This window comes from Thalassophryne amazonica, chromosome 5, assembly GCF_902500255.1.
Source record: "Thalassophryne amazonica chromosome 5, fThaAma1.1, whole genome shotgun sequence".
In the NCBI taxonomy this organism is placed as follows: domain Eukaryota; kingdom Metazoa; phylum Chordata; class Actinopteri; order Batrachoidiformes; family Batrachoididae; genus Thalassophryne; species Thalassophryne amazonica.
Window position 1 is genome coordinate 115,881,478 of NC_047107.1, and position 25,068 is coordinate 115,906,545.

Sequence of the window (25,068 nt, forward strand, 5' to 3'; positions counted from 1 at the left end):
GTGAAAATCAACTACAAATTGAAATAAGGAAAAGAATAAACAGATACTTTTTCAACTTGCGTGCCAGTCACTTTCATCTTTCCAAGAATGGATGGATATCATATGCTGCTGTTTCACTCAGTCATCATTGTGCAAATGATACTGTAATTAGATGTAGTCATTTAATTTTTTTTCTGTATGTCAAGTTGTTTTTAAAAGCCATAGCACATTTAATGTCACACTTCGGAGTCAGTTTGCAAGACAGTACACTGGCATCTCCTGCCTTACTTCTGGGATTTCACACTGAAGAGAATAGAACAGCTTAAAAGGCAAATAGTGTTTATATAAAATAACACTTAAACATATTTTGTCCTCTCTCTCTCTCTCTCTCTCACTCTCTCTCACTCTCTCTCTCTCTCTCTCTCTCTCTCACTCTCTCTCACTCTCTCTCACTCTCTCTCACTCTCTCTCTCTCTCTCTCTCTCTCTCACTCTCTCTCACTCTCTCTCTCTCAGGAGCATTGTTCCATGGATCAAGAAGTATGGTACTAGTCCAATCTCTGGGGAGGTAACTAACAACTGACATCCATCACATTGTAACCAAACAGTTTTACATTCTGTGCTTCTTTTATCCATGCCTTCTCTGGAGGATTTCTACACTTTTATTGGTTAAAATGTGAATTTGCATGTTGTGGTTAAAGTTTGATTTTTATCTCATTTTATTTGCTGACGCTGAAACTGCAGTGGACTTTTCAGGCATCTTTCAAAAAAATACATTTGACAAGGCCCACAATATTTAATGTCAGTCTTTGTCAAGCATTTGAGTAATGAATTGTAATTATCATTTATTAATAATGAAATGTAAACCTTGAAAAAATGACATTGTAGCTGTTGTGTTGCTAACGGCATCATTCACTGAAAGTTAAGCCAAACAGGCTGATCTCTGAAAGGCTGTCAAACTGTATTTATTGTAAATTATGGTTGAATCGTGTCATTTTTATGGCTGTGCAATGACTCTATTGTTTCATTTTATTTCCCACAGAAACTAGAAGCAAAGTCCCTTGTTCGGCTCAACTTTGCCAAGAACAATGATGGTAACTATACATGTGTGGAATGTAGTTAAACACGAAGTGTTATGTGGTACCATAATGTTATGTATAGGTTCAAGCTGAATAAAGGACCACTCAGAAAAATAAATTGGTAGTTAAGAATGTAAAATTTAAAACCACACCCTTCTTTTTGTATTATTCTTTCAAATTGGCTTGAAATTTGTGTGGCTCAGACCATTAATTTTTGGCAGTAAAAGCAAATGAGTGGAGGAGGAAGATGTGATTCAGCAGGGAGCAGGGTACACAAGGCTCGCTTTGACTTCTGGAGGAGATGAGTTTTCTGCTGTGGCAGCAGATTGAAAGTAACTTTGATTTTCTTTGATTGTGTTCCAGGAAAATATCACTGCCCGGTTCTCTACACGGTCTTCACAAATAATTCCCACATTGTTGCCAACAAGGTCACTGGCAACGTCTTTTCTTTTGAGGTTGGTGGAATTGTACACTTGTCACTATTTTGAGCCTTTTGCCAACACTTCAGTACAGATCAGTATCTCAATTATGTGATTATAGTATTCTCAATTATCTAATTAACTGAGACTAAGTATTTTTTTTTTTTCCTCTCGGTGTGCTAAAGGCTGAGGGCTACAAATAGTTTAGGATGTAGATCACGTTGTTGAGTAAGTGAGAGTTCCGTGGTTTGATCTCTGACTACTCTTGTTGTGTTTGTTGAGGCGTCCTTGAGTAAGCCACTGATCTCCAAAGACCATTTAATCCAGGAAGCGTTGGCATCAGCATCATCTTATCCAAAACCATAACCTGAATTGACACAACATACTGTAGAAATGACAAGAAAACAAGAAGTTGTGTTGATGCTCTGCTCACATGACTTCCTTACATCATACTGAATTATTTTTGCATAAGAAACATGCTTCTGAACAAATCAAGGATTTTAAAGTGGGCAGAAGGACTTTGTGCCTATGCCTGTCATTGCTGCTGTTAAGTGCCTACAAAAATGGCTTTATTTAATACCTTTTTCAACCAAGTTGGTGAAAAATATATTTAAAATGTGTGGATTTTCTGAATACTTGTTCTCTCACTCAGGCTGTTGAGCAACTCAACATAAAGACGAAATGTTTTAAAGATCTGCTGACAGATGAACCATTTACCAGAAAGGACATCATAACATTACAGGTGGGTTCTTGTCTGGCAAAGCAAATGCATGTGGCAAAAAAAATACATTTTAAGGTAACTGTTTATTATTGGTATGATAGGATCCCACAAACCTGGACAAATTCAACATTTCCAACTTCTTTCATGTTAAAAACAACTTGAAAGTGTTGGACCCCGGTGAGTTTTACTGGCAGCAACAAAGTGTCACTTTTCATTTTGGATCTCGTATCAACACGAGCTGTTCTTTCAACATTTGCTTGTTTAAGCTACTTTACTGTAACTTCCCTTTAACTCTGCACGTTTATTAGATGAGGAAAAGGCCATGCAGGACCCAGCGTACCACCTGAAGAGCACCAACCTTGAGACGAGGGAAACTTTAGCTGAATTGTACAAAGACTACAAGGGGGATCAGCTCTTGGCTTCGACCATGAAAGAGCCAGAGGCCAAGAAGACGGACAAAATCAATGCTGTAAGAAAACTGAATTATAAAAAGACTGACTGACTCACTCACTCACTTTCAACCGCTTATCAGGGATCGGGTCACGGTATAAATTCAGTGTAAGTGACAAAATGAAGTCCACATGAGTTTGGGGGCAGCGATGGGAATGTTATCGTCAAACCTGTTGCTTCTGACAAACGAAGTTGTTTAAGAAAGTGAACATTTGATCAAAACACTGAATTGCTGTTTAAACTATTAAAACATGAGATGTGTCGGAACACATGGCAGCTTGTCGGAAAAATTCGTTAATTGGAGCTTGCCTCCCAATGTCTGCGGGTTATACACCCCATAAACAAAAATTTGGGTAGTTGTATAACAATCATTCTGTCAGTCCTTCTGTCTTTCAGTGAGTCTGAAAGTGAGTCTTGTGAGTGCAGCTCCTCTTAAACAGCTTTGTAGATTCAGTAAACTTTTACTCTGGTAGCACACCATATGAAGATGTGCTTGAAGGCAAATAATTATATTTTGTATTCAAGTAGAGATAATTGGACTTTTGTTCTTATTTTTATCTAGCTGATCGATAGATATGTTTCTCATTCCGCAAGTAATGTGGAGTTGAATTCGGAAGGGCATCTGGTGTAAAACTTGTGCCATTTCAATATGCAGATTGACTTCCAATCTGCTGGAGCAACCCCACGCAAAAAGGTACTCGGATGCTTAGTTTCATCATCTTGACCCCATCATAACATGGGGCCAATGCAGCTGGTCACCTCTCTGAGTCCGGTCTGCTTAATTGTTCTTCCTATAATCAACAAATGGCTGAGGGAGTTTTTCCTTCCTCACTATTGCCAATGTGCTTGCTCGGCGTGAATAAGGATTGACATTACCGTTGTGAAACTCCTTTGGGGACTTGTGTTGTGACTTGCGCCCCCCCCAAAAAAAGTGAACTGAATTGAACTGAATGTAGAAGCCAAAAGCTTCTTCGAGTTATCGGTTAAATGCGCAGTTTAATTCAGGAATTGACTGCTGGGATAGGCTCCAGCCTCTGTGACCCTTAATTGGAGTAAGTAGGTATAAATAGATAGGTGGAGCTTCATATTTCAAAAATGCATGTAAACCTGTCAGCTGGCCTGGTTTAGAGCTCTGGGTCCGGAAGTAAGATTTATTCAGTATGTGGAGCATTTTGTAGATGATTTAATATGTGCAAAGGTTTTACGACACAGTCATTGTTTATCTCCGTCATGGCTCTTGGCTGTTTAATAGTAAGTGTTTATCTGTATATCACCTTTCAAGATAAAATCACAAAGTGCATAACAGCGAAAAAATAAACTAGAAACACAGAAATTAAAATAGCAGTAACATAAAACTACTCGTAGTTAAAAGCAAGCCTGTACAAGGGGATCTTGAGCTTCTCTTTAAAGGTTCCAACAGAGTCCACAGAACGTAGATGCAGTGGCAGTGCATGCCACAGTTTGGGAGTCACAACCTCAAATGCACAGTCTCCTTTGGTCTTGAGCCTTGAAACTATGGACAACAAACACGTTCTGGTTCGAGGGCCTCAGAGACCTGCTTGTTACACAAGGGTGCAAGAGTTTACTGATTTTGACAGGCATTTGCCCACGCAGAGCTCTAAAAGTCATCACCAGTATTTTAATTTGCAGTTGGAACTGAATGGGAGCCAGTGCAAAGAGGACAGAATGGGTGTTACATGGGACTTCTTAGATGACCTTGTAAGAAGCCTTACAGCAGCATTCTGGACTGTTTATAAGCAATCCAGAGAAGACTTCCTGAGGCTAAGGAACAGCGAATTACAATAGTTGAGATGAGACAGAATGAAAGCATGGATGATAATTTCCAGATCAGATTAAGACACAATGATGGGCAATGTTCGGCACGGTGGCTTAGCAGTCAGCACTGGTGCCTCAGAGCAAGAAGGTTGTGGGATCGCTTCCCGCCCTTTCTGTGTGGAGTTTGTATGTTCTTCCCCTGTCTGCATGGATTCCCTCTGGGCACTCCAGTTTCCTCCCACAATCTAAAATATGCGTATTCAGGGTCTGCTCCTTTCTCTGCCTCTGACCAAGGCAGTGTTTCTACATCTGGAGTTGGCCCCCAGGCGCCGGACTGTTGCAGCCCACTGCCCATAGTTGTTGGATTGTGTCTAACTAATTAGGATGGGTTAAATGCAGAGGACAAATTTTGTTGTGTGTGTATATATATGTACAATGACAGTAAAGGCTTGTCTCATCTTCTGTAAATGGAAAAAAGATTGCACAAGATGGGTAATGTGTTAAAAAATTGAGAGCCTGGTCAAATGTCACACCGATTTCTGACTGTTGAGTGAACAGAAGAGGACAGAGGGCCAAGTTTCTTAATCAGTGAGGGAACAAACCTGTCAGGGGCCCAAACAAGAACTTCAGTTTTTGCTGTATTAATTGACAGATAGTAAGCAGTGATCCAGTTTTTTATGACATTAACACAGTTTTGAAGGACAGATACCTTATTAACATTGTGAGGCATAAACCAGATGTACAGCTGGATATCATCGGTCTAACAATGATATGAGACATCAAAAGAATTCAAGATTTGTTCATGTGGGAGCGGATACAGTACAGATAAAATGGGTCTCAGAATGGAACCTTGGGGTACACCACAGGACAGAATGGCAGCAGAGGATGTATATTTAGCTGCAGCAGCTGAGTAACTCCTGTTAGAGAGGATGAAAACCAATCTAGGGCTGACCCAGAGATGCTCACCCATAAACTTAGTCTCTCAGTTAAAACGCCATCATCAGCTGTGTCAAAAAAAGCCACAGATGGATCGAAAAATACAGTTAGAATTATTACAATTATTAAGTACAATTAATTATTAAATATTCACCTGCATCTCTGCAGCAAAATATCATTTGAAACTCGAGAGCTGTTTCTGTAGAGTGCAACTGACGGAACCCAGATTGGAATTTGTTGAGAATATTGTGCTCAGCTAAAATCTCGTTAAGCTGGTTTGCGCCCACTTTTTCAAACATTTTGGAGATAAATGCCCATTTTGAAATTGGTCTAAAATTCTGTGGAAATGAAAGGGGCAGTGGCCAAGTTGTTAGTGCGCTTGGTTTCAGTGCAGTAGGTTCCCAACTCAAACCCCACTCCACCATGTAATGTGGAGTTGCGTCAGGAAGATCATCCGGTGTTAAACGTATGCCAAATAAACATGCAGATCCACCTTGGATCTGTTGTGGAGACCCCGATTGAAAACAAGGGAGCAGCCGAAGAGACTTACTTTTAAAATACTGAAGGACACAGCCAGAAATCAGTGATCTGTTGATTGATAAAACACATGGGCCAGGTGATCTGTTGATTATTGATAAAACACACGGGCCAGTGGTGAGGGTAACCTTTCAGAATAATGAGGTGGGGACAATATCAAGTGGGCGGGAGAAAGGTTTCATTCTCTCAACCAGACTGATCATCTCTTTCAGTGATATTGGTATGAAACTGTGTGGTACTGATGGCCAGGTGAGGCATGGGACAGTCGAAGGAAGAGAGGGGTTGATAGTTTTTAATCTTTTGTAAAGTCACATGTGATCAGCTTCTTGTTCATTTAGGCTGGAAATGTTATCTCAAAAAAGCACCACTGAGGAAAACATCCGAATTAGAATTACTGCACCAAACTCCTCCCCTCACAGCTTTTTCATGTTATTTTTTAATGAATAATGATGTAAACAGAATCTCTTGCTCTTATTAATCAGCACAAATTCTGCTGTAAAATTCTATATAAACAACAAAAAAAAAAACAGCTTTGTTGTTTCTGTTACATCTCATTTATTTATTAAAAAGTGTAATTTCCTTTTGTGGACACAGGAGGGAGTCAGATGCACTGTATTACACATACATTAGGAGGTGAAACATTTTTTTCTGGACATGTCCTAACAAATTTCTGCATCCAAGAAAGGAGAATGAGGGGATATATGTATAGCCATGTTTTGAATATTAATTACAACCCCAATTTCAATAACGTTGGGATGTTGTGTAAAATGTAAATAAAACCAGAATACAATGATTTGCAAATCATCTTCAACCTACAGTGGGGTAAAAAAGTATTTAGTCAATCCCTGATTATGCAAGTTCTCCTACTTAGAAAGATGAGACATCTGTAATTTTCATCATAGGTACAGTAGTGTTCAGAATAATAGTAGTGTTATGTGACTAAAAAGATTAATCCAGGTTTTGAGTATATTTCTTATTGTTACATGCGAAACAAGGTACCAGTAGATTTAGTAGATTCTCACAAATCCAACAAGACCAAACATTCATGATATGCACACTCTTAAGGCTATGAAATTGGGCTATTAGTAAAAAAAAAAAAAAAAAGTAGAAAAGAGGGTGTTCACAATAATAGTAGCATCTGCTGTTGATGCTACAAACTCAAAACTGTCATGTTCATACTGCTTTTTTTTTTTAGCAATTCTGTGAATCACTAAACTATTTATTTGTTTGTATAACCACAGTTTTTCATGATTTCTCCACATCTGCGAGGCATTAATTTTGTTGGATTGGAACCAAGATTTTGCTCGGTTACTAGTGTGCTTGGGGTCATTGTCTTGTTGAAACACCCATTTCAAGGGCATGTCCTCTTCAGCATAAGGCAACATGACCTCTTCAAGTATTTTGACATATCCAAACTGATCCATGATACCTGGTATGCAATATATAGGCCCAACACCGTAGTAGGAGAAACATGCCCATATCATGATGCTTGCACCACCATGCTTCACTGTGAACTGTGGCTTGAATTCAGAGTTTGGGGGTCATCTCACAAACTGTCTGCGACCCAAAAAGAACAATTTTACTCATCAGTCCACAAAATATTCCTCCGTTTCTCTTTAGGCCAGTTGATGTGTTCTTTGGCAAATTGTAACCTCTTCTGCACATATCTTTTATTTAACAGAGGGACTTTGTGGGGGATTCTTGCAACTAAATTAGCTTTACACAGGCGTCTTCTAACTGTCACAGCACTTACAAGTAACTCCAGACTGTCTTTGATCATCCTGGAGCTGATCAATGGGTGAGCCTTTGCCATTCTGGTTATTCCTCTAGCCATTTTGATGGTTTTCCGTTTTCTTCCACATGTCTGTTTTTTTTTTTTTTTTTTGTCTATTTTAAAGCATTGGAGATCATTGTAGATGAACAGCTTATATATTTTTTTGCACCTGCGTATAAGTTTTCCCCTCTCCAATCAACTTTTTAATCAAACTACACTGTTCTTCTGAACAATGTCTTGAACGTCACATTTTCCTCAGGCTTTCAAAGAGAAAATCATGTTCAACAGGCGCTGGCTTCATCCTTAAATAGGGTACACCTGATTCACACCTGTTTGTTCCACAAAATTGACGAACTCACTGACTGAATGCCACACTACTATTATTGTGAACACCCCCTTTTCTACTTTTTTTTTTTACTAATAGCCCAATTTCATAGCCTTAAGAGTGTGCATATCATGAATGCTTGGTGTTGTTGGATTTGTGAGAATCTACTGAATCTACTGGTACCTTGTTTCCCATGTAACAATAAGAAATATACTCAAAACCTGGATTAATCTTTTATTCACATAGCACTACTATTATTCTGAACACTACTGTACACTTCAACTATGAGAGACAAAATGAGAAAAAAAATCCAGAAAATCACATTGTAGGATTTTTAAAGAATTGTATATTATGGTGAAAAAAAGTATTTGGTCATCCACAAACAAGCAAGATTTCTGGTTCTCACAGACCTGTAACTTCTTTGAGAAGCTCTTCTGTCCTCCACCTGTTACCTGTATTAATGGCACCTGTTGGAACATGTTATCTGTATAAAAGACACCTATCCACAGCCTCAAACAGTCAGACTCCAAACTCAACCATGGCCAAGACCAAAGAGCTGTCGAAGGACACCAGGAAAAAAATTGTAGCTGTCCACCAGGCGAGGAAGAGTGAATCTGCAATAGTCAAGCAGGTTGGTGTGAATAAATCAACTGTGGGAGCAATTGTAAGAAAATGGAAAACATACAAGACCATTGGTAATCTCCCTTGATCTGGGGTTCCACGCAAGATCTCATCCCGTGGGGTCAAAATGACCATGAGAACAGTGAACAAAAATCCCAGAACTACATGGAGGGACCTGATGAATGACCTGCAGAGAGCTGGGACCAAAGTAACAAAGGCTACACACTATGCAGAGAGGGACTCAAATCCTGCAGTGCCAGACGTGTCCCCCTGCTTAAGCCAGTACATGTCCAGGCCCATCTGAAGTTTGCCAGAGAGCATATGGATGATCCAGAAGAGGATTGGGAGAATATCATGTCACATAAAACCAAAAGAGAACTTTTTAGTAAAAACTCAACTAGACATGTTTGGAGGAAGACGAATGCTGAGTTGCATTCCAAGAACACCATACCTGCTGTGAAGCATGGGGGTGGAAACCTCATGTTTTGGGGCTGCTTTTCTGTAAAGGGGACAGGATGACTGATCCGTGTTAAGGGAAGAATGAACTTGGCCACGTATCATGAGATTTTAAGACAAAACCTCCTTCCTTCAGTGAGAGCATTGAAGATGCAACATGGCTGGGTCTTCCAGCATGACAATGATCTCAAACACACTGCTCAGGCAATGGAGTGACTCTGTGAAAAGCATTTCAAGGTCCTGGAGTGGCCAAGCCAGTCTCCAGTCCTCAACCCCATAGAAAATCTGTGGAGGGAGTTGAAAGTCCGTGTTGCGCAGCAACAGCCCCAAAACATTACTGCTCTAGAGGAGATCTGCATGGAGGAATGGGCCAAAATACCAGCTACAGTGTTTGCAAACCTAGTGAAGACTTAAAGGAAATATTTGACCTCTGTCATTACCAACAAAGATTATATTACAAAGTACTGAGTTGAACTTTTGTTATTGACCATATACTCATTTTCCACTATAATTTACAAATAAATTCTTTAAAAATCCTACAATGTGATTTCCTGGATTTTTTTTTTTCTCGTTTTCTCTCAAGTATACCTATGATGAAAATCTAAGTAGGAGAACTTGAACAATCAGGGACTGACTAAATACTTTTTTACCCCACTGTATATTCAATTGAATACACCACAAAGACAAGATATCTTATGTTCAAACTGATAAACTTTATTGTTTTTGTGAAAATATTTGCTCATTTTGAAATGGATACCTGCAGTGTGTTTCAAAAAAGCTGGGACAGTGGTATGATTACCACTGTGTTACATCACCTTTCCTTCTAAGAACACTCAATAAGCATTTGGGAACTGAGGACACTAATTGCTGAAGCTTTTTAGGTGGAATTCTTTCCCATTGTTTCTTGATGTACAACTTCAGTTGTTCAACAGTCTGGGGTCTCCGTTGTCGTATTTTGCGCTTCATAATGTGCCACACATTTTCAATGGGCAATAGGTCTGGACTGCGGGCAAGCCAGTTGAGTACTCACACTCTTTTACTACAAAGCCACGCTGTTGTAAATCAAATCAGTTTTATTTATATAGCGCCAAATCACAACAAACAGTTGCCCCAAGGCGCTTCATATTGCAAGGCAAAGCCATACAATAATTACGGAAAAACCCCAACTGTCAAAACGACCCCCTGTGAGCAAGCACTTGGCGACAGTGGGAAGGAAAAACTCCCTTTTAACAGGAAGAAACCTCCAGCAGAACCAGGCCCAGGGAGGGGCAGTCCTCTGCTGGGACTGGTTGGGGCTGAGGGAGAGAACCAGGAAAAAGACATGCTGTGGAGGGGAGCAGAGATCAATCACTAATGATTAAATGCAGAGTGGTGCATACAGAGAAAAAAGAGAAAGAAACACTCAGTGCATCATGGGAACCCCCCAGCAGTCTAAGTCTATAGCAGCATAACTAAGGGATGGTTCAAGGTCACCTGATCCAGCCCTAACTATAAGCTTTAGCAGAAAGGAAAGTTTTAAGCCTAATCTTAAAAGTAGAGAGGGTGTCTGTCTCCCTGATCTGAATTGGGAGCTGGTTCCAGAGGAGAGGAGCCTGAAAGCTGAAGGCTCTGCCTCCCATTCTACTCTTACAAACCCTAGGAACTACAAGTAAGCCTGCAGTCTGAGAGCGAAGCGCTCTATTGGGATGATATGGTACTATGAGGTCCCTAAGATAAGATGGGACCTGATTATTCAAAACCTTATAAGTAAGAAGAAGAATTTTAAATTCTATTCTAGAATTAACAGGAAGCCAGTGAAGAGAGACCAATATGGGTGAGAGATGCTCTCTCCTTCTAGTCCCTGTCAGTACTCGAGCTGCAGCATTTTGAATTAACTGAAGGCTTTTAAGGGAACTTTTAGGACAACCTGATAATAATGAATTACAATAGTCCAGCCTAGAGGAAATAAATGCATGAATTAGTTTTTCAGCATCACTCTGAGACAAGACCTTTCTAATTTTAGAGATATTGCGTAAATGCAAAAAAGCAGTCCTACATATTTGTTTAATACGCGCATTGAATGACCTGATCAAAAATGACTCCAAGATTTCTCACAGTATTACTAGAGGTCAGGTTAATGCCATCCAGAGTAAGGATCTGGTTAGAGACCATGTTTCTAAGATTTGTGGGGCCAAGTACAATAACTTCAGTTTTATCTGAGTTTAAAAGCAGGAAATTAGAGGTCATCCATGTCTTTATATCTGTAAGACAATCCTGCAGTTTAGCTAATTGGTGTGTGTCCTCTGGCTTCATGGATAGATAAAGCTGGGTATCATCTGCGTAACAATGAAAATTTAAGCAATGCCGTCTAATAATACTGCCTAAGGGAAGCATGTATAAAGTGAATAAAATTGGTCCTAGCACAGAACCTTGTGGAACACCATAATTAACCTTAGTCTGTGAAGAAGAAGAAGTCTGTGTCTTAGCTTTACGGGGGCTTTTTTATAGAGCAACAGACTCTTTTTCCAGGCTAAGTGAAGATCTTCTAAATTAGTGAGATGCCATTTACTCTCCAACATACGGGTTATCTGCTTTAAGCTGCGAGTTTGTGAGTTATACCACGGAGTCAGGCACTTCTGATTTAACGCTCTCTTTTTCAGAGGAGCTACAGCATCCAAAGTTGTCCTCAATGAGGATGTAAAACTATTGACGAGATAATCTATCTCACTCACAGAGTTTAAGTAGCTACTCTGCCCTGTGTTGGTATATGGCATTGGAGAACATAAAGAAGGAATCATATCCTTAAACCTAGTTACAGTGCTTTCTGAAAGACTTCTACTGTAATGAAACTTATTCCCCACTGCTGGGTAGTCCATCAGAGTAAATGTAAATGTTATTAAGAAATGATCAGACAGAAGGGGGTTTTCAGGGAATACTGTTAAGTCTTCAATTTCCATACCATAAGTCAGAACAAGATCTAAGGTATGATTAAAGTGGTGGGTGGACTCATTTACATTTTGAGCAAAGCCAATCAAGTCTAACAATAGATTAAATGCAGTGTTGAGGCTGTCATTCTCAGCATCTGTCTGGACGTTAAAATCGCCCACTATAATTATCTTATCTGAGCTAAGCACTAAGTCAGACAAAAGGTCCGAAAATTCAGAGAAACTCACAGTAACGACCAGGAGGACGATAGATAACAACAAATAAATCTGGTTTTTGGGACTTCCAATTTGGATGGACAAGACTAAGAGTCAAGCTTTCAAATGAATTAAAGCTCTGTCTGGGTTTTTGATTAATTAATAAGCTGGAGTGGAAGATTGCTGCTAATCCTCCCCCTCGGCCCGTGCTACGAGCATTCTGGCAGTTAGTGTGACTCGGGGGTGTTGACTCATTTAAACTAACATATTCATCCTGCTGTAACCAGGTTTCTTCAAGGCAGAATAAATAAATATGTTGATCAATTATTATATCATTTACTAACAGGGACTTAGAAGAGAGAGATCTAATGTTTAATAGACACATTTAACTGTTTTAGTCTGTGGTGCAGTTGAAGGTGCTATATTTTTTCTTTTTGAGTTTTTATGTTTAAATAGATTTTTGCTGGTTATTGGTGGTCTGGGAGCAGGCACCGTCTCTAAGGGGGTGAGGTAATGAGGGGATGGCAGGGGGAGAGAAGCTGCAGAGAGGTGTGTAAGACTACAACTCTGCTTCCTGGTCCCAACCCTGGATAGTCACGGTTTGGAGGATTTAATAAAATTGGCCAGATTTCTAGAAATGAGAGCTGCTCCATCCAAATTGGGATGAATGCCGTCTCTCCTAACAAGACCAGGTTTTAGAAGCTTTGCCAATTATCTATGAAGCCCACCTCATTTTTTGGACACCACTCAGACAGCCAGCAATTCAGGGAGAACATGCGGCTAAACATGTCACTGTGCACGTGCACATGTAACACGTGCAGATTGTGGCTTGACATTGTCTTGCTGAAATAAGCAGGGACGTCCCTGAAAAAGACGTTGCTTTGATGGCAGCATGTGTTGCTGCAAAACCTGGATGTACCTTTCAGCATTGATGGTGCCATTACAGATGTGTAAATTACTCATGCCATGGGCACTAACACACCCCCGTACATCACAGGTGCTGGCTTTTGAACGTTGCGCTGGTAAGTCTGGATCAGGGGTGGGTAACGAGGGCCGAGACGCTGCAGGTTTTCCTTGCAACCAATCACCTCAGCAGGTGGGTTGCTGATGAGCTTCTCCCTTGAACATAACCACCTGGTTGTCATTGAAATCACCTGCTGAAACACCTGAACATTAATGAAATCACCTGCTGAGGTGATTGGTAGCAAGGAAAATCTGCAGTGCTTCCGCCCTTCATGGCACATGATTGCCCACCCTTGATCTGGATGGTCTTTTTCCTCTTTTGTCCGGAGGACACAACGTCCATGACTTCCAAAATCAGTTTGAAATGTGGACTCATCAGATCACAGCACACTTTTCCACTTTGCATCTGTCCATTTCAAATAAGCTCGGGCCCAGAGAAGGCGGCAGCGTTTCTGGATGTTGTTGATGTATGGCTTTCCCTTTGCATGGTAGAGTTTTAACTTGCACTTGTAGATGTACTGATGAACTGTTAACTGACAATGGTTTTCTGAAGTGTTCCTGAACCCATGCCGTAGGATGACACAATGATGCCAGTTTTAATGCAGTGCCGCCTGAGGGATCGAAGGTCATGGGCATTCAGTGTTGGTTTTTGGCCTTGCCGCTTATGTGTAGAAAGTTCTATAGATTCTCTGAATCTTCTGATTAGATTATGGACTGTAGATGATGGAATCCCTAAATTCCTTGCAATTGAACATTGAGAAACATTGTTCTTAAACTGTTGGGCAATTTTTTCATGCAGTTGTTCACAAAGTGTGATCCTCGCCTTTTGGAGATGTTTTATTTATTTATTAATTAAAGGACCATGTACAATAAAAACAAATGTTTCCATTTGATGCATTGTACCAGAGTTAGCTTAAAGCTAATTTACATCTGCAGTTTTATACCCAATCATGACACCCACCTGTTTCCAATTAACCTGTTCACCTGTGGAATGTTCCAAATAGGTGTTCTTTGAGCATACATCAACTTTCCCAGTCTTTTGTTGGCCCTGTCCCAGCTTTTTTGAAACATGTTGCAGGCATCCATTTCAAAATGAGTAAATATTTGCACAAAAACAAAAAAGTGTATCAGTTTGAACATTAAATATCTTGTCTTTGTGGTGTATTCAATTGAATATTGGTTGAAGAGGATTTGCAAATCATTGTATTCTGTCTTTATTTACATTTCAGGCAACATCCCATCTTCACTGGAACTGGGGTTGTATTTATGTTTAACCATAATGCTGAATGCTGGGATTTGGAGAATTTGTGCTTAAAGGAATATGAAGTTTTCCTTTTAAGAAACAAAAAGTTCCTGCTATAACGAAGTATTCAGTCTTCAAATTAAAACATGAGGAAGTATAGTTGGTACAAAGAATGCCTGACATTATATCCTGAATTTTCTTTAAATATTTGTTCATGAGCTGTAACTTTATTCAGGCATGCCCATAGTCATCACATCAGGTGCAGCGTGAATGGTGAGCTGTGAAAGTGTGTGTGTGTGTGTGTGTGTGTGTGTGTGTGTGTGTTAGAGAGAGAGAGAGAGAGAGAGAGAACGTATATTAAATCAATTCTCCTTCATTTCAGCACCAGAGCATTTTTTTTTTTTTTGCTTTCTGTCTTGAGTTCATTCTAGGTGACAGCCTGTAAGAGAACATGAAATATAGGTCAGACAGCGCACAAGGTAACTTCTCCTCTGTCATGCGCCTTTGCAATTGCTGGAGTACAAAAATTCTAAACGATGGTTGTAAAGGAGAGTTGAGCTTTTAAATTATTTTCACTTCCCTGCGTCATTTCACTGAGGTTTTATTCCCTTATTTTAAACAGTCCAACTGCATTGACTGATATTTTTGAATGTGTTTTTTTTATATATATAATAATTCAGGTGTTTGAAGACCTTTCAAGTTTCTCCAGTGTACCTTAATTACAAGAGGGTTGAAATCTGTCCAAATGGAGGTGGAAGTTGCACTCTTGATCACACAGGTGCTGACTCTTCAAACTCTGAAGATAGTTTATGCTTAGTGGACCAATAAGTGTGGGACCAAATACTGTAAGTGCAGTATGCAGCTGAAGAGAACGGTTGAGATGTAGAGACAGCTCATCAGCGGGAGAGTGGAGGTTCACGTCCCTTTAATTAATAATAAAAAAAAAAAAAAAAAAACTTCAGAAAAGAAAGTTGTAGCGCTCAAGTATGTACTGAAAGCTTTGTGCAATCTATAGGTAATCCTCTAATGGATTATTCCCAGTGTGGCTCTGTAAACAGTCTGACATTGTGATGCTCCACGTGGCAGCATGCTTTGGTCACAGATGTTTGCAGAAGTTGATTGTTGATCAGTATCTGTTCCATTTATCCAATGCAGTCTTTACAGAGTTACTTTTGTCCCGACCTCTATTTGGAAACAAAAAAGAGCAAGAGGAAATGCTCCACTTTTGAAATCTAAAAAGAGTTCTAACAAACCAAGATCTCAGATTCTTATTTTTGTAGCTTTTGTATTGTTCCTGTCAGTACAACCCTTGAGAAGGAGAATAGTAGTTAGACAGGTGAAATGCTTTACCATTATTTATGGGTTCTAATCTGGAGTCCTAGTGACCATTTGAACACACACTAGATGAAAAAGAACAGTCATCATTTTGGTAAAAACATCAGCTTTGCAAATATGAAGATTTGCTTATTAATATTACTCTAGACTATCAAATACATCCAGGGCAGTTCCGCAGTGTAATGGTGTTGCGATTCACTAACACATGCTGTCAAACGTCATGAAATTTGAAGACATTACTGTGGTCTCTGGAACTTTTTATTGCTTAAACGATTGACTTAACCCTACCATTATTCATAAATTAAAACCAGTGTTATTTGCAGTGGTATTGTGCCACTTAGCTTCTGTCATGTCCATCTTTTTCTTTAATTTATCTCTACCATAGATGTACGCTGCTTTTTCTATGCCAAGTGGTATTTTAAATTAGCTCATATTTGAGGTGATTTGTCCCACTACTTGTGTTCTTACCTTAACTACATCACATGTAACAAAATATGCTGCGTAACATTTTATCGTCAATACCAGTAAGTAAGTCCCTTCGGCTGCTCCCTTGTTTGCACTTGGGGTCGCCACAGCAAATCCAAGGTGGATCTGCATGTTGAATTGGCACAAGTTTTACGCCGGATGCCCTTCCTGACGCAACTCCACATTACATGGAGAAATGTGGCAGTGGTGGGATTTGAACCCGGAACCTTCTGAACTGAAACCAAGCGCATTAACCACTTGGCCACCACCCCTGCTTTATCGTCAATAGCAGTAATATTCCATATTGGGACAAATATAATTTTTCCTTCATAATGTGAGAAGCACAGTATGAAGCCTGTTTCTTTAATTTTTGTCTCCGTTTCCCTAGGCTCATTATTCTACAGGCAGAGTTGCTGCCTCCTTCACTTCCACAGCCATGGCTCCAGTAACAACACACGAAGCAGGCAAGTGAACGTCTCTCAGCAAAGCCTCTAAACCCAAGCAAACATTGCCCACTGTTATATCTTTGGGATGACTGACTGATAATATTTTCTCTCCACACCCACCTGTTTGCAGTTGTTAGTCACTTTGCAGGTAATGAAGCTGTCTTCTGCAGCTTTGGAGGCTTTTGCTGTGATGCATCTGTGCACTAGGTTCAGTGCACTCAAGACATAGATGACTGTTTTGAATGTAATGACCTGATTTAGGTTTCTAAAAAAAGTTATGTGCTTTTTATACATTGTGAGAAAGAACATTTATTTCCCAAAGTTGGTATTTGTGCCTCTATTAGAAATTACTTATTCCTTTCTTATTTACTATTAAATAAACTTACATTTAGTGGGGTCACTGTTTTTTTTTCTTAAGTCCACTGCAGAGTAGTACCTTAAAATCCTAAAACCTGGTTCATGCTTCTACAACTCCATGGCCATATAATGATGTTGACGTGGGCGTGACCCCTTTGAAGTTTTCAGCGTATTGGTGGTTGTCATAATGCAATCTAGCGCTAGAATAGTAGCAGGCATGATGTAGAAAATAAGGCAGGACTTTCTTTCCACCTGCACCACCACTGTTATATATAAAGTCTGTAGTTCCTAGGTGCTCCCTCTCCCTTTTTGTGGACTAATTTGTCCCTTAGATGACTTCCACTTCTTTACACAATCATCAAACTCTAAACCAACCTTACGTGCAATTTCCCTTCATGGATTGTGGGTCATTTGAACATCTATGTAGTTTTTCGAGCCTGTGTTGTAAAGTTGGTCATATGTGCAAATTTTTCTGCCAAATATTCCTCTGTTGGTTACATGATTGAAATGTAATGAGGCTGATCTAAAGCGGTTCGCTTTGTCACACCCAGGAATATGTGTGAAACTTAACACCATGTTACAGTTCAGGCAGCAAGCAGCATTTTGTTAATAATCGCGAACCATGAATAAAGGTCTGCCTCGTTTTGGTGCTGTGTCTGAGCATATTTTGAAAAAATAAATGCCTGGTGAAGGAAATATGTTACATACCATCTACCCACCCAGTGCCATATTTCCTTTGATACCAAATGTACTCATCTGGGTGCCCATGGGTGTGTTCAACTAAAAATTCAATTTGGTCAGTGGTCTGGCACAAGGCTGACGCTTTGCTGGTGTGTGTCACGAGAAAGCATTTGCACTTTAGGCCACCTAAAAACATGTCCAAAATGTAGCACTGTGACTTTCGGGTATGATAAGAGTGCACCACTCAGATGCAATTTATGTCAGTTCACCACACACATGGACTCTGAAGAGGGGAGGAGTCTGTTTTCACAGGTGGGCTCAACGATAAACATTGAAATGAAAACACATCTGCCAATAATGCATCATCAAGATGTGTAACAATCTATGCTTTGATACAAAAACACATTAGCAGCACTAATCATACACTCCAACTTTATAATAGACAAAGAATAACTCAAACTATATCACACCGTGCGATAAAGACAAATTGTTTTTAACAAAACATAAAGTGCTGTTGGTGATGATTTCAACTCCAGAGGTGAGGTCCAGTTGAAACAGTCACACCTCATGTGCATGCTGGTCAGTGAACCTACACATGGTCAGTCATCTTGTCCACTCACATCTGTTTACTCAATCAATAACTGAGAGATAACGCTCTGGTTTATGCTATGACATGCCCACAACACACTGAGTAATGTGGAGTCTTGAACCAATCACGTTCCATGCATCACTACAGTTTACACAGAATATGCACCCGCTGGGTAGCCGTGTGCGCTCAGCTCTGTGCCAAATGGATTTGCCTTCTGCTTTTCAGATCATGCTCAGTACAACCTCAGGATGGGACCTTCAATGTCATTAGGGCAATAAAGCATCATTGTAAATGAAAGATTCCATTGAATAGTTATTTATTTAAGGTCAGGGGTTGTGCTCTCAGTACCAGTTATACAGAGTTAAACAGTGAGCTTTTTCCCATCATGAAAGAGATGTTTTATCATTTTTTTCTGTTTTAGATGCCATTGCTGACGACAAGGTGCGTTACCAGTATGTGAAGAAAAAAGGCTACATTCGTTTACACACAAACAAAGGGGATCTTAATCTTGAACTGCACTGTGATAAGGTAATAGTCACATCGTCTCACACAGACATGAATAAAAGATAATCTGTCAGCAAATTAAATAATCCTTATGTGGTGGGAAACTCTCCTGAACCAGTCTAAACTAACACCCAACTAACAAGCTTTGAGACTGAATATTGTGGACCCTTGCATCTGCTGGTAATTTTGGGAATTCATTATTTGAATAACCATTAGCTTATTAAGATCAAATGTGTTTCACACAGAGGCTCTATAATAGTTAGTTATAATAGTTAATTCCCTTTTGTAATGTTCTCAGATAGAAATTTACAGACATAGAATTGGGCAACACTTATAGGCACATTTTAATTAACAAGCTGCTAGATATCTAATAAAAATAAAATGTGAGTTAACCCACGTCTTAAAAAAGAAATCCTTTCTTTTAGGTGGTCTCTTTGGTTGTTAAGTGGTAATCAAATGGCTGTGTTATCGTATATTGAGCGGACGTCCGACAAATAAATTTACTGAGGTTTGTAACTTGATGACTGTTAGTTTCTCTAAATGAAGTGGGGGTGGTGGACGCTGGGGTGGAGATTCTCCCTTTTGGGGCCCTGTCTCCAACACTGTGCACAGGCGCCTCTGTTATTTTCCACCTGATGCAGATGTACATTTTATGCACAGTGTGAACATCCTTGAAATCACAAAGCCACTTTGTCTAAAACAGGTGTGGTTTGGTGCAGAGCTGCTGCATTATTGTCTGTCACCAGAAAGCATTTGACCCCTAGACCAACCAAAAACACCTCTAAAATCAGGCACTGTTTTTAGTGCAACACTCTAGTGAGATGCTGGCTTTTGAACTTTGCGCTGGTAACAATCTGGATGGTCTTTTTCCTCTTTTGTCTGGAGGACATGATGTCCATGATTTCCAAAAACAGTTTGAAATGTGGACTCATCAGACCACAGCACACTTTTCTACTTTGCATCTGTCCATTTCAAATGAGCTCAGGCCCAGAGAAGGCGGTGGTGTTTCTGGATGTTGTTGATGTATGACTTTCACTTTGCATGGTAGAGTTTTAACTTGCACTTGTAGATGTAGCGACAAACTGTTCACTGACAATGGTTTTCTGAAGTGTTCCTGAACCCACGTGGTAAGATTCTTTACACAATGATGTCAGTTTTTAATGCAGTGCCGCCTGAGGGATCGAAGGTCACAGGCATTCAGTGTTGGTTTTTGGCCTTGCTGCTTATGTGTAGAAAGTTCTCCAGATTCACTGAATCTTCTGATTATCATCTACAGTCCATAATATAGAATCCCTAAATTCCTTGCAGTTGAAAGTTGAGAAACATTGTTCTTAAACTGTTGGGACTTTTTTTCATGCAGTTGTTCACAAAGTGGTGATCCTCACCCTATTTTTGCTTCTTAACGGCTGAGTCTTTTGGGGATGCTCCTTTTATACCCAATCATGACACTCACAATTAGTGTCCTCAGTTCCCAAAAGCTTATTGAGTGTTGTTAGAAGGAAAGGTGATGTAACACAGTGGTAAACATACCACTGTCCCAGCTTTTTTGAAACATGTTGCAGGCATCCATTTCAAACTGAGCAAATATTTGCACAAAAACAATAAAGTCTATCAGTTTGAACATTAAATATCTTGTCTTTGTTGTGTATTCAATTAAATATAGGTTGAAGAGGATTTGCAGATCATTGTATTCTGTTTTTATTTACATTTCACACAACGTCCCAACTTCATTGGAATTGGGGTTGTATGACTACAACCCCTGGCAAAAATTATGGAATCACCAGCCTCAGAGGATGTTCATTCAGTTGTTTAATTTTGTAGAAAAAAAGCAGATCACAGACATGACACAAAACTAAAGTCATTTCAAATGGCAACTTTCTGGCTTTAAGAAACACTATAAGAAATCAAGAAAAAAAGATTGTGGCAGTCAGTAACGGTTACTTTTTTTAGACCAAGCAGAGGAAAAAAATATGGAATCACTCAATTCTGAGGAATAAACTATGGAATCACCCTGTAAATTTTCATCCCCAAAACTAACACCTGTATCATATCAGATCTGCTCGTTAGTCTGCATCTAAAAAGGAGTGAACACACCTTGGAGAGCTGTTGCACCAAGTGGACTGACATGAATCATGGCTCCAACACGAGAGATGTCAATTGAAACAAAGGAGAGGATTATCAAACTCTTAGAGTAAATCATCACGCAATGTTGCAAAAGATGTTGGTTGTTCACAGTCAGCTGTGTCTAAACTCTGGACCAAATACAAACAACATGGGAAGGTTGTTAAAGGCAAACATACTGGTAGACCAAGGAAGACATCAAAGCGTCAAGACAGAAAACTTAAAGCAATATGTCTCAAAAATCGAAAAATGTACAACAAAACAAATGAGGAACGAATGGGAGGAAACTGGAGTCGTCTGTGACCGAACTGTAAGAAACCGCCTAAAGGAAATGGGATTTACATACAGAAAAGCTAAACGAAAGGCATCATTAACACCTAAACAGAAAAAAACAAGGTTACAATGGGCTAAGGAAAAGCAATTGTGGACTGTGGATGACTGGATGAAAGTCATATTCAGTGATGAATCTCGAATCTGCATTGGGCAAGGTGATGATGCTGGAACTTTTGTTTGGTGCCTTTCCAATGAGATTTGTAAAGATGACTGCCTGAAGAGAACATGTAAATTTCCACAGTCATTGATGATATGGGGCTGCATATCAGGTAAAGGCACTGGGGAGATGGCTGTCATTACATCATCAATAAATGCACAAGTTTATGTTGATATTTTGGACAATTGAAAGGATGTTTGGGGATGATGAAATAATTTTTCAAGATGATAATGCATCTTGCCATAGAGCAAAAACTGCAAAAACATTCCTTGCAAAAAGACACATAGGGTCAATGTCATGGCATAGGGTCAATGTCAATGAGCAGATCTGATTTGATGCAGGTGTTAATTTGGGGGATGAAAATTTACAGGGTGATTCCATAATTTTTTCCTCAGAATTGAGTGATTCCATATTTTTTTCCCTCTGCTTGGTCTAAAAAAGTAACCGTTACTGACTGCCACAATCTTTTTTTCTTGATTTCTTATAGTGTTTCTTAAAGCCAGAAAGTTGCCATTTGAAATGACTTTAGTTTTGTGTCATGTCTGTGATCTGCTTTTTTTTCTACAAAATTAAACAACTGAATGAATGAACATCCTCCGAGGCCGGTGATTCCATAATTTTTGCCAGGGGTTGTATTAATATGCAGCCATGTTCAAACCTGCTGCACATAACTGATTTGCACGTGTGGCTGAAAAGTGAAGAGATGCTTTTCATGTTGGCAGGGGGATGGTGGGGGGGGGGGGGCTTGCTGTCTTGTACATTATGGTGGGTTTTTTCCTGAGCAGTCTATTACATTTTACTTCAAGAACACTGAACTCAGACTGAACTCTGTCCCCTGCCAGTTGCTAACATTAAATCTAAGTTTACATGTGGATTTCCTGCGAGACAGAATGAATTCTGTCAGTGTATGTCTGGTAACTTGGCACATTGTCTGCCTTATTTTCTTTGGCTTCTTAGTTGTCAAATCAGGATAATGAGGGGAAATTTCCAAAGATTAGGCATGGTGCCCTTTGTGTCTCACATCTCCCTCCTCCCAACCTTCCTCTCCAGTGCTTTCAGTTAAATTACAGCTCTCAACATGGCCTGCTTTTATTTATTTATTTTTTTTATCATAACCATTACTTGCTTGTGTGTGGGGGGGGGGGGAGGATACAGTGGGTCGTGATATCTGAGAAAGTCATAATATACTACTGTAGAAGGCACTCGGAGAACATTTACCTCCACTGAGGCCACATATTGCTTAGAATGTTTTTTGGATCCAACATGTGTTCAGGACCAAAGTCAAAATAAACTCCCTTATTTTCAAGGACACTATTCATCTGCTCACCAAATTTCATCAACATCCTCTAGCAACCTTTTGAGTTACTGTATTTTCTGGACTATAAGTTGCACCGGAGTGTAAGTCGCTCCAGCCACTTTATCCATTATAAAGAAAAATAAACCATAAATAAGTCGCACTTGGCTCTAAGTCGCATGGACATACAGGTATGTTAACATGAAAAGTTCAGATGATAATATTGTGACTGCTACCGTTTTCGGATGCATATTTCACTAGCCGTAACTTGTAATCTGCAGAGTATGATTTTCTTTTTGGTGGCATTTTTTCGGGCCTTCTCTGTTGTCTTGGTAAGTCAGGGCTCGCAAAATCACTAGCCCGACGTCCCGGGGCTATGTACTTTTTCACTCGGGCTACTAAACTTTTACACCCCCTGCCTGATGGGCTACCTAAAAATATACCCGATATCTTGGCTGGCTGAGGATGAGAGGAGACGGCGCCGTCCTTCTGTGTGTTACGTGCGCAGCCAGGCGCTCGCGCTCTCTCTCTCTCCCGCCCGCTTTCTCACACGCCGCACACACGAGCCAGCCGCATGTTCACGAAGCACCGAGTACGATGAAGTGAGAAGAATAGGAAGCAAAACAGTTGCTGGTTTAGTCTGCAGTCACCACGCTACTAGTCAGAATTGAAGCATCGCAAACACTCGCCAATATAGACGTCTTTTGATCGTAGGTTAATAAAGTAAAAAAAAAAAAAAAAAAACGCACATGTGCGAAACAATTGTTTATTTATTTAATTCATTTATTCTTTTTTGAACACAGATGGATTTACGTCGATATTTTAGTTCTGTGCAGCCAAAAAACACAAGTCAGAATGAAGAGGGGGCAGAGAAAGAGGGACAGTCCAGCACAGATGAGCAGGCAATCACACAGGACCAGGCCAGTTCAGCGTCAGAGCAGCCAGCCTCCACAGGAACAGAGCGACAAGCCAGCCCAAAAAAAGAGTTCTGAAAAATCAGACTATGAAGCAAAAAGAAAGAGCACATTTGTGGTTTCATGGACTAAGGAATTCCCTTGGCTGGAATATGATAAGGTGAACAAAACAATGTTCTGTCAAGTGTGTCGCCAATTCCCTACAATTTCTGACTCCAACAATGATTTTGTACTTGGTACTAGTAATTTAAGGAAAGACCCCATCAGAAGCCATGACAACTCACATACATAAGAAGTGCATTAGTGCCCAGTCTGCAGCTTTATTCCCAGAAGAGACACCAATTGCAAAAACCATACAACACATGAACAAAGCACAGCAGGATATAATGACAAGACTTTTTAGAACAGCATTTTATGTTGCAAAAAGTGAATTGCCAATGGAAAAATTTGGCAGTCTTTGCAAACTTCAAAAAGCAAATGGCATAGATGTAGGTTCTACTTACCACGGTGACCATGCCTGCAGAGATTTTACGTATTAGGGCTATAGCAGAAACCTCTAGAGACCAGATTCAAAAAGATATCAAAGACAGCAGGTTTTTGACTGTGCTCGCAGATGGGAGCACAGATGCTGGGGTTATTGAACAGCAGCTGGTTCATGTTAGATATGTAAAGGGAAATGGTGACATATCTACCTACAATGAAATGCCACAGTCAGAAGCTCAAATGCTGCAGGGGTTCTAGAAGCCATTGATGAAGCTGTGGACCATGTAGGCATCAGTGCAGACATTTGGGGAAAAAAAAAGTGGTCTGTGCCAATTTTGATGGTGCTGCTGTAATGATTGGAGAAAAAACTGGAGTAGCTGGGCAGCTCAAAGAAAGGGCACCTCATGTCATTACTATACATTGTGTTGCACATAAATTAGAGCTGGCAGTGCTGGGCAGCATTAAAGATTGCAAGTACCTAGCAGAATTTGAAGACACACTCAAAAGCATCTTTAAGATGTCTTATTATTCGCCAAAAAAGAGAAGGGAACTGACTGAAATAAGTGAAATACTCAATGAAAAACTGGCACATTTTAGTGGCCTAAAAAGCACCCGGTGGCTGCCAAGCAGGCTGAGATGTCTAACGGCTGTGGAAAAAACTACACTCAAACAGTTACCCATTTGGAAAACATGTCAGGAGGAAGTGGTGTTACACCAGAAGAAGATGCTGCAAAAGCAAAGGGGATTGTGCAGGAGATGAAAAGTGAGAGATTTGTTAGATTTCTGCATTTTATGTTAGATTACAGCACAATCCTTTCCAAATGCAGCATGACAAACTGAGCATTATGGGAACAAATCAGTTAGTCGAGAGCACAACATCACGCCTAATCAGCCTTAAAACCAAGCCAGGTGAATTTCAAAAATCCCTGGACACCAAACTCACAGTAAATGATGATGAGAGTATTTCTTACAGTGGAACAAAACTCACAAAA

General features: G+C 39.9%; 2 protein-coding genes across 2 annotated transcripts in view; both read left to right on the plus strand.

Moving 5' to 3' along the window:
- Positions 1–9,176, plus strand: part of LOC117511169 (STAM-binding protein-like A) — a 42,785-nt gene extending 33,609 nt beyond the window's left edge. The window contains exon 10 of the mRNA XM_034171151.1: positions 9,124–9,176. Coding sequence (XP_034027042.1) covers positions 9,124–9,139 — 16 coding nt within the window. The 3' untranslated portion in view covers positions 9,140–9,176. The remainder of the gene's footprint in view (positions 1–9,123) is intronic.
- The window catches only part of ppil2 (peptidylprolyl isomerase (cyclophilin)-like 2), a 69,176-nt gene that overhangs the window by 11,776 nt on the left and 32,332 nt on the right, over positions 1–25,068 (plus strand). Inside the window, exons 5-12 of the mRNA XM_034171149.1 lie at positions 495–546; positions 1,021–1,072; positions 1,421–1,512; positions 2,129–2,218; positions 2,299–2,374; positions 2,506–2,666; positions 16,586–16,661; positions 18,692–18,798. Coding sequence (XP_034027040.1) covers positions 495–546; positions 1,021–1,072; positions 1,421–1,512; positions 2,129–2,218; positions 2,299–2,374; positions 2,506–2,666; positions 16,586–16,661; positions 18,692–18,798 — 706 coding nt within the window. The remainder of the gene's footprint in view (positions 1–494; positions 547–1,020; positions 1,073–1,420; positions 1,513–2,128; positions 2,219–2,298; positions 2,375–2,505; positions 2,667–16,585; positions 16,662–18,691; positions 18,799–25,068) is intronic.